We start from the raw sequence: 20,249 nt of genomic DNA, 5'->3' as shown, positions 1-20,249 counted from the left end.
CAGTAGCAGCATTTCAAATGCTCAATAGCCACATGTGGCTAGTGGCTACCATCTTACATAGCACAGATACAGAACATTTCCATCAGTGTAAGAAGTTTTATTGGACAGCACTGCTCTAGAAAATCTAGTGTTTACAGACAAAATTATCTGATATCTAGGTGGGGGGAGCAGATGGAATATAGATTAAAGAAAGCTAGCCAAGCATTGATAATCTTTGAAGTCAGATTATAGGTGTATGGAAACTCAGTTATACTTTTTGTTTTTATATATGTTTGAAGATTTCCATAATAAAATGTTAAAAGAAAAAAAGTGGTTCACTTAAAAATGAAGTTACGGCCAGGCGCGGTGGCTCACACCTGTAATCCCAGCACTTTGGGAGGCTGAGGCGGGCAGATCACCTGAGGTCGGGAGTTCAAGACCAGCCTGATCAACATGGAGAAAACCTGTCTCTACTGAAAATACAAAATTAGCCAGGCATGGTGGCGCATGCCTGTAATACCAGCTACTCGGGAAGCTGAAATAGGAGAATTGCTTGAACCCAGGAGACGGAGGTTGTGGTGAGCTGAGATCACACCATTGCACTCTAGCCTGGGCAACAAGAGTGAAACTCCATCTCAAAAAATTTTTTAAAAAGTTATCATATTAAGGAAAATGCCATGAAGGGCAGCTTGCACAAATCTTTAGTCATGAAGACCAGAGTTCATATTCTCACTCAGAGACCTATTATATGATCTTTAACAAGAAACTGACTTCCCTGAGCCTCACTTTCCTCAACTATAAAATGGAAAATTGAATACCTGACTTGCACAGAATTGTTGTTGAAAGCAGAAGGAATTATTTCAAAGCAAGAACATAATACCTAACACATAGTAGGCCCTCAGTAACTGGTATCTCTCTTTTTTTTTCTTGAGATGGAGTCTTGCTCCATCACCCAGGCTGGAGTACAGAGGCACAATCTTGGCTCACTACAACGTCCGTCTCCTGGGTTCAAGTGATTCTCCTGCCTCAGCCTCCCAAGTAGCTGGGACTACTGGCCCGCGCCACCAAGCCCTACTAATTTTTGTATTTTTAGTAGAGACAGGGTTTTACCATGTTGGCCAGGTTGGTCTCGAACTCCTGACCTCAAGTGGTCCACCCGACTCAGCCTCCCAAAGTTCTGGGATTACGGGCATGAGCCACCGCACTGGGCAGTAACTGGTATCACTAATTATGATCAAACAATAAAGTTTATTTTAAACTACTCAGGTATTTCTCAGAATAGTACATGAAGAGGTACTACTAAAGCAGAATGGACAAAAGCTAACCAGAGTCCACTGGTATTACAGAAACAGCAACTGCTTGGTTTCTTAGAGCAGTAACTGAAGGCAGTCCTTTTACAGCGATCTTTAATAAACTTTTTTTTTCTTTTTTTTTTTTTTGAGACGGAGTCTCGCTCTGTCGCCCAGGCTGGAGTGCAGTGGCCGGATCTCAGCTCACTGCAAGCTCCGCCTCCCAGGTTTAGCCATTCTCCTGCCTCAGCCTCCCGAGTAGCTGGGACTCCAGGCGCCCACCACCTCGCCTGGCTAGTTTTTTGTATTTTTTTTTTTTTTTTTTTGAGACGGAGTCTGGCTCTGTCGCCCAGGCTGGAGTACAGTGGCCGGATCTCAGCTCACTGCAAGCTCCGCCTCCCGGGTTTACGCCATTCTCCTGCCTCAGCCTCCCGAGTAGCTGGGACTACAGGCGCCCGCCACCTCGCCCGGCTAGTTTTTTGTATTTTTTAGTAGAGATGGGGTTTCACCGTGTTAGCCAGGATGGTCTCGATCTCCTGACCTCGTGATCCGCCCGTCTCGGCCTCCCAAAGTGCTGGGATTACAGGCTTGAGCCACCGCGCCCGGCCTTTAATAAACTTTTTAAGTGCCTACTACATGTCATGCACTGTGTTGACTGCCTTCTCACGTCTCTTGGCAAAGAGGAAGAAGAGAGGCTCGGGCCCCTGATGAAGACCAGTATGCAAGGCACAATATTCCAAAACCAGGAATTGAGGAGCCGTTAATCCAGAACTGGTTTCAAGTATATGAGCAGAGTTAGCAAACCTCTCTGTTTTGTTTATCTTTCACATCCAGTCAAGTCTCCCTCTGTTTCCCACCCCAAGCCCTTAGTAAATGCCTAAGAACCTACATGCACTATACCCTTTCCTCCCTGGCATGTGCTGGTTCCCTAAAATAAAAAGGTCTTTCCCTCTCCAAATCCTACCCATCTTTCAAGACTTGATTTTGCAAAGCCTTCTTGGATGATACTTCCCTTTCTCTGAGACTACATCCAATCTCAGTACCACACAATGAAGCATTTGCTCATCTACACTTTTGAAAAATTTTGTTGTCTTGCCTCCACAATAACACTGTAGACTCAGGTTGGTAAAGACCATGTATTATACTTCTTTTGTATTTCCCACAGTGCCTAGCACAGTACTAGAAAATTTGTAACCATTCAACTAATACTTATTGACTGAGTGACTGTCTAAAGCATCCTCCCAAAATAACAAGTACATTATGTGCATAATTCATATTCCCACCCTTGTTAGAAGCTTATGTCAGAGAAATTTCAGTTGCTTCGACAGAGGATGTAATGCAGCGCAATATGCTGTTTGGATCCAACAGGCATATTCTGGGAGTTGGTGATTATGCTAGCTTTGACCTTTACAAAATTACAGAAAGAAGTCCCTAATAAATCAAGATAGATGCGCACATAGCCATTCATGGAACATGTGGTGGGCAATCAACTACACCCACTCTGTTTCTGCCATGAAAGAGTTGGCTAGGATGCCAATCCGAGTATGGAGAGTCCTTCCTTCCATTAATTCTTCTTCTTCTCCACCCCAAGGTGAATGTCCATCTGGAAGGTCCATTCAGAGAATCTCAACTGAGCAACTAATAGGCTGTCCAAAAACAAGTATCTCTGAAAAAATTGGAACTTTCCTTTACATACATATATATATAGATATACATATTTTTTTCTTTTCCTTTTGTCAAACTGCAGTGTTCCAAAAGATAAAGATTAGGAAGTGAACTCGCTTGTCCAAAGCAACACAATCAGCAAAGAATCAATAGACTAATCTGTACCATGCAGGGTTCTCTTTTACTTATTCCTAGGCACGATGGGACATTGTTTTGTCTCACAATAAGTAGTCCTGCACATACAACATCTCAAGAAGGTCAAAAAGCAGGGCAGAGAAAGTCAATGATTCCATCTCCTCATGCCTCTCTAACCTAATCTACACTCTCCTTTCAAGGCTAAAGCCAGAACCTTGAGCTTAGCCAGAAATAGAGCTAGCACAGCCAACTGACTCATACTGCTAGGCCCTATCCTATCTCTGCCACCAGAGCAAGATTTTCCAAGAAAATGCAATGGGGAGATCAGAAGCAGATGCGTGGGTCCCAGACACTCCAAATACAGCCACAACATCTATAGGACTGAAGGAAATGATACAAGGAGAAAAGCAAGGGATGCAGGAGAAGACAGGAAAGCAACTGCTTACCTCCTGAGTGAATCCTCCTCAGAGCTTTCCTCAGGCATATCCTGATGTAAGGCCTCCTGTGACACAGTTCCAGATCTGCTGGACTGGGTGTAAATTCTTTCCCAGTGGCCTGTCTCCTGGTTAAAGGCCACCCCCACAGTCCTCTCCTCCTGCGGACTAGCAGAGCTGCTCAACTCCAGCCTGCTGGAGCTGGGCGTTTGGCCCTCAGTCCGCTCAAGAGGTGGTAACTGGCTGCCACTCGATGGCACACCCTCAAAGGAGCTGGGGACCTGCCAGGAGGAGCTAGCCTCGCCAGAGGAGTAGTTAGGTGTGGTTCTTTCCCAGCGCAGGGTATCGTTGTTGAAGGTCAGGAGATTGTGGCAAGCACGACAGCGATTCAGGTGGCCACGGGACAGGTTGGAGTTGTTCTCACTGCTGTGTGGGGTGGGCTGGTGGGAAGGGCCTGGCCTTTCAGATTCAAGGTTATTGTTGAGCATTTCCTGGGCCTGCTGGGTCTGGGGAGCTTCCCCACTCAGGCTCTGATCCAGCTCCTGAAGCCGGTCATACTCCAAAAAGAAGCGTCTCAGGTCACACTGAAGCTCATGGCGAATGCTGCCCGAGTTATTTTGGCTGGAGCCATTCCCTCCATCTGACTCAGTTGCCAACCCTGATGCTGGAAAACCCCTCCCTTCTGTGGCTGAAGTGTACACAGATGCCTGAGAGCCACCTTCCTGCTGTCTCAGCACAGACAGCAAACTCACTGAAGAGGCACTGGTCCTGGGCGGGGGCATGGATTCCGCCTCAGAGCGGGAGTTCAGACTGAGTACTGTCCGGGTCCACTCAGATCCTGTCAACCCGGGAGCTATTTCTCGGTGATACCTAGAAGGGTGGCTAGACAGAGGCCCTCCCAAAGAGCGGCGGGTAGGACCCAGACTGAGGTTGCGGAGCGTGTTGCCGGCAGTGCTGCTCTGGACTGTACTGAAGGCAGACGGCCGGTTCAGGAGGCCCTGGTCCTGCTGCGTTGACGAGGCCTGCTCCGGGGGATGGAAGGGCTCGGTCTGTACAAAAGAAAAGGAAGGGGTAGTAGCTCTGGCAGAAGCAGGGGGGACACTGTCCTGGTGTGGCAAGAGGGAAGGAACTCGAGTGCCAGAGCAGCGGCTGCAAAGGCACAGGATCCCAAGGTGCTGGCAGCACTCAGCTGTGGGGTAACTGACCCGCTGTCGGAGCCTGATGTAAGCGGAAGTCCTGGGGCGCTCCGTGGAGGGCTGAGGGGGAGGCGGTGGGGGTGAGGGGGTAGCAGAATCTTGCACTGTGCTTTGCTCTCCCACCTGGATGCCAGAAGAGCGGGAGGACAGCATGTGCAGGAAATTGTGGAGGAGAGGTGTCCGGCGAACTGGCTGTGATTGCAGGAGGGCACGCTGACGGTAGTGGGATAATTCTGTTCCATCTATGGGGATCTCTGGTTCGTCATCACCCTGCAACGTGGACCAGCATGGGGCAGGGGGTAGAGCAAGGCAGTTAGGTAGTACCTCCAAGTAAATCAAGAAAAACTAACCACTGACAATCATCCAAGGAAAACAATGTTCACAGGTAGGAAACAACTCTCTACCCTTGAAGCACTGACAACTGGCCTCAGATTCAGAATAATCCCATGGTATTAAAATTTCCACTCCCAATCAGCAGCATATCTGAATGAGTGCAGCTGACAAACCAATTGTCTTACAAAAGACATCTCTCCATGACATGGAAGCAGTGAGGGGAAGCGAATTGTCAACCAGCCAGAGGCACATGAGTGACAAGCTATCCAACATTGTCTAGTGATGATAAGGGTTACTTCTAATGAGGCGATCACTGGAGAGTTTTAGAATCGACTCTCCTGTCAAGATTATGACTATAACCCTGAATATACAATCTGAAGCTAGCTTTAAATTTTGACTGGAAAGAAAGACTTGGGTATTGAGAATTTAAATCCAATATAATCAGAATTGGAATACTAGTTAGGAAAAGAACTCACAGTTTAGCTGGAATTGGAACTGCTGGACTAACTTACCTGTTGATTAGAGGGGTTAACAATTGCTGTGAGTAAGTAGTGTCCAAGTGGATCAAATCTCACCAGACTGAAATCACAGAAGAGACAAAGACACGCATAGAGAGATTATGTTAACTGAGAAGAGAAAACTTGTGTTCAAATTTATAGCAATCATTACTGATAACCGGTATCACTCAGGTATCCACTTCATTCAAGACTTTCAAAACTTTCAAAGAGATTAAAATAACAACACTCAATACTTCTTGCCAGAGTAAAGGAATATGTATCACAAAAATAATGATTTCACATGAAAAACACCTAGGGTTTCCATCCCCGGAAACAGCTACATTAAGCACATCTTTGCTCAAATACAAGAGCTCATCCTAACCATAAAGCATAAAATGCTCTCATACTCTGCCACAGAATCAGTTCTTCCCTCATATGGCAGCTACACCAGCAAGAAGCATGAATCTTGGTGGCAACGAACAGACCCAGCATTAAATGACATAGCTGAAACCAGAAAATTGGCCTGTATTTGACTGCAAATCCAAGAGGACCAAAGAAACACAATGCATCATCTTTAATAGCAGCAATATGTTTTGATCTTGAGTACTAAATAAATGTCAATTACATGCTTACATCTCCATCTTCCAGTTTGATATACAAAGACAACCCAACGAGGTATCTAAAATACCACCCAAACTTGTTTCAGGTTTTCCCAAAGAAGGACTATCCAAAACACAGTTAACTTTGAAACTAAAAGAGAGTCTAATGATCTTGGTCTCCAAAGTTCAGAAGAGGAGGCCAATAAGGGAAAGCTGAAATGAACAAAATGAGTGTCTCCCAGCTGATTAGTCAGCTGTTTAGAAAGTAGGAGGCAGCCAGGTGCAGTGGCTCACACCTATAATCCCAACACTCTGGGAGGCCAAAGCAGGAGGATCACTGAAGGCCAGGAGTTCAAGACTAGCCTGAGCAACACAGTGAGACCCCCCCCCGTCTCTACAAAAAAATTTAAAAATTAGCTGAGAGTGGTTGCACATACCTGTAGTCCCAGACACTCACAAGACTGAAGTGGGAGGATTGCTTGGGCCCATGAGGTCAAGGCTGCAGTAACTTGGGCCCATGAGGTCATGGCTACACAACTGTACTCCAGCCTGGGTAACAGAGCAAGACCCTGTCTCTTTAATAATAAAATAAAAAAGGGCAGGGGTGGGCACGGTGGCTCACGCCTATAATCACAGCACTTTGGGAGGCTGAGGTGGGCAGATCACTTGAGGCCAGGAGTTCAAGACCATCCTGGACAACATGGTGAAACCCTGTGTCTACTAAAAATACAAAATAATGAGCCGGGTGTGGTGGTGGGCGCCTGCAATCCCAGCTACTTAGCAGGCTGAGGCACGAGAATAGCTTGAATCCAGGAGGTAGAGGTCACAGTGAGACGAGATTGCACCACTGTACTCCACCCTGGGTGACAAGAGTGAGACCTGGCCTCAAAAAAAAAAAAAAAACATAGGAGGAGCTGTGAGGATGACAACTTCCCCTGAGCAGGGATAACAACCTGTCTTCCAAAGTGACAGCCAGCAGAATGTTCTCTATCATGTCAGTCCTGTGCCAGACAATGCTGATGGGGCAGCACACTCACCGGACCCGTTCCATCTCACTAGCTGTCTTCACCACAGCAAAGGGTTCCCGTCGACTCCAGTCCCAGAAGTGGATCTCATTGGCAGTGGCAATCAACAGGAGCTGAGCCGTAGGGTGGAAAGCCAGGGAGGCAATGGCATTGTTGCTATCTGTGAACCAGCTTTCACTGCCACCCTGTGAACAAACCAATTCCAGATATTCTCAGGTTACAAGCCACCAGCACACTGGGAAGTCAATTTCAAGAAAGGTCCATTTAAGGTAAAATGACTACATCTAGTGACTACTTTAAATACATCCTTGTAAAAAGATGTAGAAGATCAGTGATCTGGCAGTGCCACTAATTTATCAGACAAATACTATACAATCAGCTCAGTTCTTCAAATTATTCACAATCTACAAGCAATAAGCATATATACACAGTTCCTACTTCTTTTTTTCTTTTTTTTTTTTTTTTGACAGGGGGTTTCATTCTGTTACCCAGACTGGAGTGCAGTGGCACAATCTCAGCGTACTGCAACCTCTGCCTCCTAGGTTCAAGCATTCCTCGCACCTCAGCCTCCCAAGTAGCTGGGACCACAGGCACATGGCACCATGCTCGGCTAATTTTGTATAATTTTGTGTATAATATTTTTGGTATAATATCCTGCCCAGGCTGGTCTCGAACTCCTGAACTCAAGCAATCCTCCTGCCTTGGTCTCCCAAAGTGCTAGAATTACAGGCGTGAGTCACCGCGCCCAGCCCACAGTTCCTATATCTAAAGCCTGAGAAAAACTCAAGCTTGGTGCACAACATGGTGCAAGACAACCTGCTAGCCAGTTACTAGGACAAAGAGGATCTTGCTTTGATGATCATGATCGGAGTACAGGACAATCTTTGCCCTTACACAATAGAAATCCATCCTGAACATATCTTAGATTCTCCTGTACTATGTCACAATGGGCCAAAGGAAGCAAAAGCAGATGTTCATCTTAGAATGGAAGACAATCTCAGGGCATGCTTAAGCTATTGCAAAAAAAAACAAAAAGGAATGGAAGACAGGGAATTAGACTTCCTGTTAATTAAGTGGGCAATGTCTACCACAATATATTCAGATGTAGTCCTAAGAACCCAGTTAGGCTCTTCCAGAATTAAAAACTCAATGGTAAACAAGTCTCTGTATTTAGAATACCAAAAGAGGCTGGGCATGGTGGCTCACGCCTATAATCCCAGTACTTTTGGGAGACTGAGGCAGGCGGACCACTTGAGGTCAGGAGTTTGAGACCAGCCTGGCCAACATAGTGAAACCCCGTCTCTACCAAAAACATAAAAATTAGCCAGGCATGATGGCGCATGCCTGTAATCCCAGCTACTTGGGAGGCTGAGGCAGAAGTTATCACTTGAACCTGGGAGGCGGAGGTTGTAGTGAGCTGAGATCGTGCCACTGTACTCCAGCCTGGGCGACAGAGTGAGACTCCATCTCAAAAAAAAAAAAAAAAAAAAAAAAAAAAACAGAATACCAAAAGAAAAGGGTATCTTAAGGAAATACTCACGTGTAAATCCCAAATCCTAACTTCCCCATCTAGGCAGCCGGAAGCAATAAGGCCTGAGATGGTGGGATGAAAAGTGACACACCACGGAGTACGGCGGTGTCCAATCAAGGAATGAACACACTTGCCAGTCTTCACCTCCGTAATATAGATATTATGATTCACATGGGTGGAGGCTAAGAGAGTCCTAGAAAATCAAAGAGTAGAACTAATTCAGAAGCATGTGGAAGGGTAACCAACCTTATTAACTTTGGACAACACAGAATAGTGATGCTACCTGCCGATCCCAACACGAAAGAACCTAAGCTTTGTACGTTAGGCAGTATATCTACAAACAGAAATATTCTGATCTTTAAAGGCTTTTGGCTTGTCCACGCTGTCCCCAAATGACACATGCCACATTCAGAAAATATTTTTTTCCACTGGAATAACCATCATGCCACTGGTGAGCTGTATCACACAGGCAAATGATTGTTATTGAGAAACTTTCCAAGTTTTGATCCTCTCAGTTTCCTTTGCTTGTTCTCATGATTTTTCAGGTTAGCACTGCTCATCTACTTTCTTTCCCTTTCTGACATGTGGCCAAAGCACTGTTCATAAAGTACTTCAGAGAGCCTTTAGGGACTGACTTGGAAGATCAAGCCAGGCCAAATATACAGAAAGCACTGTTATCACAAATCTTAAGGTTAAGTTACAGATAATTACTAAGTACCTGTCTGGGCTGAAGGCCAATAAGAAGGTAGAGCGTGGACTATCCGGCAGTTCTACTCTCTGGGAGACAAAAAAAAAAAAAAAAAAAGTTAAAATACATAGACTATGTATTTTATAGACTATGGTTCACCCTATCTCAAAAGCACATTAACCATTCTAGATTAGTATTCACAGTGTAGGCTTAAAAACTGGAGACAATGATCAAGCTACAAATTGAGAGAGATAAACCTAAATTACCTTCAGGAAAACTGTCTAGCTCTAAAGGAAAAAGATATTTCTAGCACATTAATTCTTTCAAATTTACAAACAACTCCCTAAGTCAGATATGTCAACTCTCCCACACAAGATAAATATATCCCAACTCTGCTGTTAACCCATTCTAAGATCTCATTCTACCATCACCAGCACAAATCCTATGTGAAATATAGCCATTTTCCTTACCTTGCCCTCCCATTTCATCCACCGGGTTTTATCTTCCACCAGCTCCTGCAGAAGCCGCTGAGCTCCCATGGCCCGAGCACCCCGTTCTCGCCCCCAGAGTATCCGGACAGCATTCTTTTCTGGGACAACCTTCATGGCACTCAGTAGCCACTGTTACACCAGGCCCAGGAAATGAAGGAGCAAGTAACAGCTCCAACACACTGAAGCAGCTAAAATGAGGCCATACAGGTCCTTGTAAGTTGTCTTCATGGAAATCTAAGGAATAAAGAATAATGTCAAAGAACGACTATTCTGCAACGAGAAGCTTTCCATTGCAAATACAATTCTAGCTCAAAAGGCAAATTATTCTTTTCCTATTTAATGACACTTTCTCAGAAAAGACCCTTCTCCCAGAATTTTTCTTCCAAAAATATTTCATACTCTCATATTCTCCATAGCTCAACCTTATATCTAAAGAAAGGATCAGGCCAGGCACAGTGGCTCACGCCTGTAATCCCTGAACTTTGGGAGGCCAAGGAGGGTGGATTGCTTGAGGTCAGGAGTTTGAGACAGCCTGGCCAACATGGTGAAACCCCATCTCTACTAAAATACAAAAATTAGCCGTGTGTGGTGGCAAGCACCTGTAATCCCAGCTACTCATCAGACTGAGGCAGGAGAATTGCTTGAACCCAGGAGGCAGAGGTTGTAGAGAGCTGAAATAGTGCCATTGCACTCCAGTGCTTGGGTGACAGAGCGAGACTCTGTCTCAAAAAAAAAAAAGATTATTTGAGAGTACCTTTCTCACTCATTTTCTCCTCTCCACTAAAGATTCAGGGTAGAGGACAGAGAAGGAAAAGGAAGGAAAAAAAAAATCAGGTTCTTTTTCTCATCTACCACAAGACTTACAAAGAAAAAACTTCATCACAAATTAAAATTCTACCAAAACGGCAACTAGCAGAACAGTACATACAAGTACAATGATTAAAGAACAAATTGTGGTCTATACACTGGACTATGTAGCCTGATAAAATGGTATTTCAAAAGAATACCCACATATGTACAATGTTATCCATTGTGGCATTGTTTCTTCCAACTCCACTATGAATGTTTTCAAAAAATAGGAAAGTTTAAAAAATAGTACAATAAACATACACTATTCTCCACCTAGACTCAAGATTGTTAATATTTTGCCAAATATGCCTCATCTAGCTCCATGGATAGAGATATGGCTACATCAAAGTTGTTTTTTTGTTTTGTTTTGTTGTATAATTTTGGAATTATTTCAGTAGGTATCAAGACACTTTAACCCCGCATATTTACTTCACTATGCACCTCCTAGGAAGAAGGACGTCCTGCCTCATAACCACAATAACATTACTATACCAATTATCATCGAATACTTCAGTTCTCGTTCGAAATCTTCCCAATTGCCAAAAAAAATTTCATTTATAGTTGACTTTAAAAAAATCCAGAATCTAATCAAAACTCAAGCAATGACTTTGGACATTTATGTCTCTTTAGTCTCCTTTCTCCTAGAATGGCCTCCACGTTTTGTTTTGTTTTCATTTGTGACACTAGCTTTTTTTTGGGGGGGGGGGGGGCAGGGGACACAGTCTCACTCTGTGGCCCAAGTTGGAGTGCAACAGTGCAATCTCAGCTCACTGCAACCTCTGCCTCCTGGGTTGAAGCAATTCTCCTGCCTCAGCCTCCCAAGTAGCTGAGATTACAGGCACCTGCCACCATACCCAGCTAATTTTTGTATTTTTAGTAGAGACCAGGTTTTGCCATGTTAGCCAGGTTGGTCTCGAACTCCTGACCTCAGGTGATCCACCCGCCTCAGCCTCACAAAGTGCTGGGATTACAGGCCTGAGCTACTGTACCCAGCTGACACTAGCTTTTCTAAAAGATTAGGACAGTTGACTTGTTAGAATGCCTTACATCCTAGACTCAACTGATTGCTTCCTCATAGTAGCATTTAGCTTGCCTCTCTATACCTTTATTTCCTGTAAACAATAGGTTAGGTCTAAAATCTTCATTAGTTTACATGTTTTTGGTGACAGTGCATCACAGTTGATGTGCCTATATACCTCAAGGTGGAGTACATCAGGTGGCACATATTTTCAGACTGTACAATCATTAGTGATCATTTGTTGAAATACGATTACTTGGTTGAGGTTGTTAACAGCCAGACCTCTTTGTAAAGGAATATCTCCCCCTTTACAGTTAGTAATCTGTGGCTATTATTTGGCATCATGTAAATATACTATTCCTTCTCAACTTTTTACTTAATGGTTTAACATTCATTAATGATTCCCTCTTGTACTTTTTTAAAGGGGGGAGATGCTGAAAATATCGATTTTCTAATTCTATCATTATTTCTAGATGTATTAGCTGGCTTTCCTGTACAAATAATAAATTTCCCTTAAAAATTGGTACAGAGGAGTTACTAATTCTGTCTTATTGCTTACAATAGCAAAAACTGAGGACAACCCAACTGTCCATCTAAAGGGTACTGGATGACTAATCTATGACAAGGAAGATTCTCTGGCTACTGATAAGAATAGATGTACAGGCCGGGCGCGGTGGCTCAAGCCTGTAATCCCAGCACTTTGGGAGGCCGAGATGGGCGGATCACGAGGTCAGGAGATCGAGACCATCCTGGCTAACACGGTGAAACCCCGTCTCTACTAAAAAAAAAAAATACAAAAAACTAGCCGGGCGCGGTGGCGGGCGCCTGTAGTCCCAGCTACTCCGGAGGCTGAGGCAGGAGAATGGCGTGAACCCGGGAGGCGGAGCTTGCAGTGAGCTGAGATCCGGCCACTGCACTCCAGCCTGGGTGACAGAGCGAGACTCCGTCTCAAAAAAAAAAAAAAAAAAGAATAGATGTACAAAATATATTGTCGAGAGAGGAAAAAAAGCAAGGTACAAAACAATATATTGAGTAAAGCTACTTTTGAATACGAAGAAAAACTAATGGTAATGCACTGGGGACCAGAGGGACTAGATAAATGGAAACAAAAATGGATGCAATACCTGTCAGTGTTTTTGAAATGGAATGTTAGTTTGTGGTATGTTTTTTGTTTTTTTGTTTTTTGTTTTTTTTTAGAAACAGGGTATCACTCTAACACCCAGACTGGAGTGCGATGGTGCAATCATGGCTCACTGCAGCCTCAAAGTGCTGGGCTCAAGCAATCCTCCTGCCTCAGCCTCCAGAGTAGCTAACTTTTAAAATTATTTTAAAGATGGGGTCTCGCTATGTTCCCCAGGCTGGTGCAAACCACTGCACTAGGTGCTGAAATTTTAGTTTTTGAAAAAGGTATATCTGTTACCTTTATGAAAAATTTTGTTTAAAATATTAAACAACGCCAGGCACAATGGCTCACGCCTATAATCCCAGCATTTTGGAAGGCCGAGGTGGGTGGATCACCTGAGGTCAGGAGTTCAAGACCAGCCTGGCCAACATGGCAAAACCTACTCTACTAAAAATATAAAATTTACTCTACTAAAAAGACAAAAATTAGGCCGGGTGCAGTGGCTCACGCCTGTAATCTCAGCACTTTGGGAGACCGAGGTGGGCAGATCACCTGAGGTAAGGAGTTCGAGGCCAGGCTGGCCAAAATGGTGAAACCCCATCCCTACTAAAAATACAAAAATTAGCCCAGCATGGTGGCAGGCACCTGTAATCCCAGCTACTCAGGAGGCTGAGGCTGGAGAATTGCTTGAACCCGGGAGGTGGAGGTTGTAGTGAGCCAAGATCACATCACTGCACTCTAGCCTGGGTGACAGAGTGAAACTCCATCTCCAAAAAAAAAAAAAAAATTAACAAATTAATTAATCAAAAATAAAATATTACATGAGGCCAGGCATGGTGGCTCACGCCTATAATCCCAGCACTTTGGGAGATCAAGGCAGGCAGATCACTTGAGGTCAGGAGCTCGATATCAGCCTGGCCAACATGGAGAAACCCCATCTCTACTGAAAATACAAAAATTAGTCGGGCATGGTGGTGCACACCTGTAATCCCAGCTACTCGGGAGGCTGAGGCACGAGAAATGCTTGAACCCAGGAGGCTAAGGTTGTAGTGAGTCGAGACGGCGCCACTGCACTCCAGCCTGAGTGACAGAGTGAAACTCCATCTCAAAAAACAAACAAAAAAAATGGTCGGGTGCAGTGGCTCAAGCCTGTAATCCCAGCACTTTGGGAGGCTGAGGTGGGTGGATCACAAGGTCAAGAGATCGAGACCATCCTGGCCAACATGGTGAAACCCCGTCTCTACTAAAAATACAAAAATTAGCCAGGCGTGATGGTACACGCCTGTAATCCCAGTCACTCAGGGGGCTGAGGAAGGAGAATCACTTGAACCACGGAGGCAGAGGTTGCAGTGGGCTGAAATCATGACATTGCACTCTAGCCTGGGCAACAGAGCGAGACTCTGTCTCCAAAAAAAAAAAAAATATATTAAATTATGCAGTAAGTACATGTTAAGTGAAAAAAGAACACAAAATTTTATATGCAGTATAATCCCAACTTTGTTTAAAAAATATTTGGAGAGACGGGCACAATGGCTCACGCCTGTAATCCCAGCACTTTAGGAGGCCGAGGTGGGTGGATCACAAGGTAAGGAGATCGAGACCATACTAGCTAACATGGTGAAACCCTGTCTCTACTAAAAATACAAAAAATTAGCCAGGCGTGGTGGTGGGATCGCATCACTGCACTCCAGCCTGGGCGACAGAGTGATTCTCCATCTCAAAAAAAAAAAAAAGTTTGGAGAAAAAGGACACAAAAGAAATATAATAAATACTAACCATGGTTGTCTTTGAGTGGTGGCATTATTGGTGATTTAATAATTTTAATAGGCAAGTTTCCATTTTTTTTCACTTTTTAATTTTAAGAATTATTACCAGAAGCCCAAACCTCACCTTTCACTTTTTTTTTTTTTTTTTTTTGAGACAGAGTCTCACTCCGTCACCCAGGCTGGAGTGTAGCGGCACGATCTTGGCTCACTGCGACCTCTGCCTCCTGGGTTCAGGCAATTCTCCTGTCTCAGCCTCCCGAGTAGCTGGGACTACAGGCGCCTGCCACCATATCCAGCTAATTTTTGTATTTTTAGTAGAGACAGGGTTTCACCATGTTGGTCACGCTGGTCTCGAACTCCTGACGTAAGGTGATCCACCCGCCTCAGCCTCCCAAAGTGCTGGGATTACAGGCATGAGCCACCATGCCTGCCCATCATTCTTTTTTTTTTAAAGTAGTAACTACTTATTGTAAAAAGCCAAACAATAATTGGCTCTTTACATTTCACAAAAGGCTGCAATCTAAAGAGTATACAACCAGATGTATCCAAATACAGAAAGAAAAATAAACATTAAGAGCCTGTGTTGAAGTTCTCTCACTGGAGTACTAAGATGTAAAAGTAAGAAAACACCAAGTTTGGCCAGGTGCGGTGGCTCACACCTGTAATCCCAGCACTATGGGAGGCCAAAGCAGGCAGATCACAAGGTCAGGAGTTTGAGACCAGCCTGGCCAACATAGTGAAACCCCATCTCTACTAAAAATATAAAAATTAGCCAGGCGTGATGGCTCACGCCTGTAGTCCCAGCTACTTGGGAGGCCAAGGTGGGAGAATCGCTTGGACCTGGAAGGCGGAGGTTGCAGTGAGCCAAGACCGCGCCATTGAACTCCAGCCTGGGTGACAGAGACTCCATCTCAAAAACAAAAACAAAAACAAAAACATCCACCAAGTTCCTAGTCCTACACAGCACACAGTTACCTAAGGAGTGACAAAGAAACAAATTCTAGCCTGTATCCTCATGATACAGCTCTCATCACTTATTAGTGCAAAAATATGTACTGAAAATATCAACATTTTCAGGCCAACCTCCTGAATAAGCTAAGGATGAACTAACTGGAAGGAAATCATCTCCTTAGTAACCCTGACAACTCATAGATTAGGATCAGACTAGACCTGAACCCAGGGTTGCCCTTTGGTCAAAATGCCATATAAGTGATTAATTACTAACTAGGAAGGTGCCAAAACTACAGTTCCTACTAGTTTACCTTAACCCTCTACTGCAATTATTTTACCCAACATAAAAAAATTCAGAAGAAACATTTTGAGGGTCCTTTGTCTTAACAGTGAAATATAAAAGCACTTTCAAAGAAATACATTTAAACCAGCACTTTGTAATATTTAAATCTTACAGATCACAAGGTCAGGAGTTTGAGACCAGCCTGGCCAATGATTTACACCTTGTGTAAGATCCAGAACCTACAAAGAACTCAAACAAATTTATAAGAAAAAAACAACCCCATCAAAAAGTGGGCAAAGGATATGAACAGACATTTCTCAAAAGAGGACATTCATACAGCCAACAGACACATGAAAAAATGCTCATCATCACTGGCCATCAGAGAAATGCAAATCAAAACCACAATGAGATACCATCTCACACCAGTTAGAATGGCGATCATTAAAAAGTCAGGAAACAACAGGTGCTGGAGAGGATATGGAGAAATAGGAACACTTTTACACTGTTGGTGGGATTGTAAACTAGTTCAACCATTATGGAAAACAGTATGGCGATTCCTCAAGGATCTAGAACTAGAAGTACCATATGACCCAGCCATCCCATTACTGGGTATATACCCAAAGGATTATAAATCATGCTGCTATAAAGACACATGCACACGTATGTTTATTGTGGCACTATTCACAATAGCAAAGACTTGGAATCAACCCAAATGTCCATCAGTGACAGACTGGATTAAGAAAATGTGGCACATATACACCATGGAATACTATGCAGCCATAAAAAAGGATGAGTTTGTGTCCTTTGTAGGGACATTGATGCAGCTGGAAACCATCATTCTCAGCAAACTATCGCAAGAACAGAAAACCAAACACCGCATGTTCTCACTCACAGGTGGGAACTGAACAATGAGATCACTTGGACTCGGGAAGGGGAACATCACACACTGGGGCCTATCACGGGGAGCGGGGAGCGGGGAGGGATTGCATTGGGAGTTATACCTGATGTAAATGACGAGTTGATGGGTGCTGACGAGTTGATGGGTGCAGCACACCAACATGGCACAAGTATACATATGTAACAAACCTGCACGTTATGCACATGTACCCTAGAACTTAAAGTATAATTAAAAAAAAAAAAACAAGCAAACAAACCAACCCTAAAAAAAAAAAAAAAAAAGATTTAAATCTTACACAAGGTGTGGTAGAAACAGCAGTAGTCCAATTCCTAAAAATAAAAAAAAAAAAAAAAAACTGACCTTCTGACCTCCTGTTACTCAAGAGGAACAATAAAATACAGGTCACAAGTACTGTATGACTAGGAAGTACTGTATGACTAAGAAAACTGTGCTGCAACCTCAGATTCCTACAGGATTCAGAAAGGGGAAAGAGTAGCTACAAATATCAATATCAAGACAAAAATCTAAAGATCAGGATTACCAAAGAACATGTCTATCAATTTCCAGGGACCTAAACACACTAAAAGCTGAAACAAGAGAAAGCTTTACTGATGGGAAGAAGTCAGAGGGAGTAAAACAATTACACAATCTCTCTTTCGTCTGAAGAAAAATATTTGCTGTTGCTTTAAAAGGATAAGGGACTTCTCTCCTGATATGCTCTTACCAGCCACCTGAGAAGAGATTTTACCGTGTTCCCTGTAAAGAACAAAGGGAGCTAAGTCAAATTGAAGTCAGACAGGGCTGCTGATGAGGAGGAAGTGCCAGTCAATTGTGTTTTTCATTCCTCTTTTAAAAAGGAAGAAGAAACAAGTTTCCCAAAATGTCCCTTAAAGTAAAGCAGACTGAGACAAAGGTTACCAAGAATAGTCTTTGTGATACCGTCACACAGTCCCCAAAATCAATTCTCAATCATCAAAAGCTTATCCAAGTAGAAGCAAAAGACATGGCTAGGATATGTACGTAAGACAAATGCCAGTCAGGCATAGTGGGAGGCCAAGATGGGAAGGTTCCTTGAATCCAGGAGGTCAAGACTGCAGTGAGTCATGATTGTACCTCTGCACTCTTCAGCCCAGATAATAGAATGAGACCCTGTCTAAAAAAAAAAAAAAAAAAAAAAAAAAGACAAATACCAAGATTCCATCCCATTTCCACACACACATACTCCCACTCCCAATAACATGACTGATTACTCTCCAAAGGTGAGAAGGCAACCACCTTTCCAGATTTTCTCTATTTAATTCTAAGAGATAATTATATTTACCGACTACTCATAAAAACCATTTAAAGAGTATGCCACAACCCAGTGGGAATTAAAAGTTAGATTTAGAGGTTCCTTGTGCAATCTGATTATCTTATGTCAGCAATTTTACTCTACCTTCTAGCTATACGACTTTGGGAATACTTAACCTCTTTGAGGCTTAGTTTCCTCCTTTGTAAAACAGGATCACAATGTCTGCTTCATAGGGTTGTTATGAGGCTCCAAATAAGAAAAGAACTGTGGAAATATGAATCTTGTTGCTGTTGTTTTTATTACTATTGAATCCTCTCTAAGGTTCACTATGGTTTCCCTCACCAAACAATAGGGCCAACTGAAACCCCAGAGACAACACAATTCCCAAGAGTAGCAGATTTCTAAGAATTATGCCAAAGGCTGTTAACCAGAAAACAAAGTAAAAAGTGCTCAGGGAGACAATAAAGTATGTTTACGTGGCAAAAATAATTCATTGTGATGTGGGCTCCCTCTACATAGGTGAAGTGAATTAAAAACCAGAACCAACAATTTACAGTTGTATCTAAAACCTGACTAATATTTCATACCCCAAATCTTCCCCTTCCTACTGCATTTAGAAGTGTGATTCAGAAAACTATAGGCCTGTAAGAAGCTGTTAAAATGGAGTCCAATTTCCTCATTTATGTGAGTAACTACATCTCTCTTCCACTTCGCTATGCCCATGTGGGCAAAGTCTAAGAGTCAAACCAACCATGTAATACTGACATATATTCCATAACTTGATTTAACCCAAGGATATAATTATTTTTTTTAAATCCTTTAAATATTTATTCTAAGACCACTTGCATAAGTAAAGTTTACCCAAATGGAAAATTAACTACAAAATTTCAGGTTTTTAATTAGAAGCCTAAAACTGCCCCAGTACTCGTTGGAAACTCCATATGGATGGAAATACACAGGCTTTTCTATGACTGGCAGCTTTGTTTTTATTAATAGGACTTTCCTATGGGCATTTCAGGATACTTCAAGTGACCTCATGTAGGACCAAAGTTCAAATTGTAAGCACCACGAGCCAGCACCCACACCTGACTCCATACAGCTCTTGTGTGACTCTTAGACTAGACTGAATTTACAGGGGTACAGAGAATGTGGGGAAAAGCATCATAAATTTAGAACAGAAAACAACACATTCCAAAGGCAAACACACCTAGAAGCAGAAAAACTCCAACTATTCCCTGAATTGTGTATCTATTGTGTGCAAAGGATATCCAAAGATATGGCAAAATGCTAACTGGTTAACTCTAGATGGAGAAGTCATGAGTGATGTTTATTTTATTGTTATTATCCATAACACCCAAATTAGAGACAGTATAGTATAGTCATATATATGGGCCCTGCAGTCAGAATGGTTGATTGACTTCCAGCTCCATCCTTTTCTTGGTATATGATAGTATCTTGATTTCTAGGAACAGTTACTTAACCTGACTGTACTTCAGTTTCCTCATCCATAAAATGTGACTATTGATAGTATGTATATCACAGGGCTACCACAAGGATCAAAATATTTACCATGTGAAAAATGCTTATAGTAGAATAATAGCTTCATTCTGTGATGAAGAATTAGTATGAAAATGGTAATAAGGTCTGGGTGCGGTGGCTCACGCCTGTAATCCCAGCAATTTGGGAGGTTGAAGCAGGTGGATAACCTGAGGTCAGGAGTTTCAGACCAGCCTGACCAACTTGGAGAAACCCCGTCTCTACTAAAAATACAAAATTAGCCGGGTGTGGTGGCACATGCCTGTAATCCCAGCTACTTGGGAGGCTGAAGCAGGAAAATTGCTTGAACCCAGGAGGAGGAAGTTGTGGTGAGCAGAGATCACATCATTGTACTCCAGCCTGGGCAACAAGAGCGAAACTCCATCTCAAAAAAAAAAAAAAAAAAAAATTAGCCAGGCATGGTGACATGTGCCTGTAGTCCCAGCTACTCAGGAGGCTGAGGCAGGAGAATCACTTGAACCCGGGACACAGAGGTTGCAGTAAGCCGAGATCGCACCACTGTACTCCAGCCTGGGGGACAGAGTGAGACGCCATCTCAAGAAAGAAAAAAAGAAAAGAAAAGAAGAGAAAAGAAAAAGACAAGAAAAGACAAGACAGAAAATGGTAATAAGAACACAACATTTAATTTCTAAAAATAAAAAGTTTAGGCCA

The 20,249-nt window shown here is 43.1% G+C and overlaps 1 protein-coding gene across 39 annotated transcripts in view; it reads right to left on the bottom strand.

Moving 5' to 3' along the window:
* AMBRA1 (autophagy and beclin 1 regulator 1) overlaps positions 1–20,249 on the bottom strand; it is a 199,038-nt gene that overhangs the window by 146,177 nt on the left and 32,612 nt on the right. For 22 of the 39 annotated variants that reach the window (XM_077962975.1, XM_077962989.1, XM_077962981.1 and 19 more), the window contains 7 exons: positions 9,842–10,096; positions 9,402–9,460; positions 8,693–8,876; positions 7,165–7,337; positions 5,544–5,610; positions 4,822–4,968; positions 3,515–4,551 (listed from right to left, as the gene is read on the bottom strand). In XM_077962975.1, the coding sequence (XP_077819101.1) occupies positions 3,515–4,551; positions 4,822–4,968; positions 5,544–5,610; positions 7,165–7,337; positions 8,693–8,876; positions 9,402–9,460; positions 9,842–9,976 (1,802 nt within the window). In that variant the 5' untranslated portion in view covers positions 9,977–10,096. Of the gene's footprint in view, positions 1–3,514; positions 4,969–5,543; positions 5,611–7,164; positions 7,338–8,692; positions 8,877–9,401; positions 9,461–9,841; positions 10,097–20,249 lie in introns of all 39 variants that reach the window. The other 17 variants (XM_077962962.1, XM_077962967.1, XM_077962961.1 and 14 more) reach the window with 1 other exon arrangement.

The sequence above is a fragment of the Macaca mulatta genome, chromosome 14 (genome assembly GCF_049350105.2).
Source record: "Macaca mulatta isolate MMU2019108-1 chromosome 14, T2T-MMU8v2.0, whole genome shotgun sequence".
NCBI classification, from domain to species: Eukaryota; Metazoa; Chordata; class Mammalia; order Primates; family Cercopithecidae; genus Macaca; species Macaca mulatta.
Note: the sequence above shows the minus strand (reverse complement) of the source record. Positions and strands in the feature narration are given on the sequence as shown.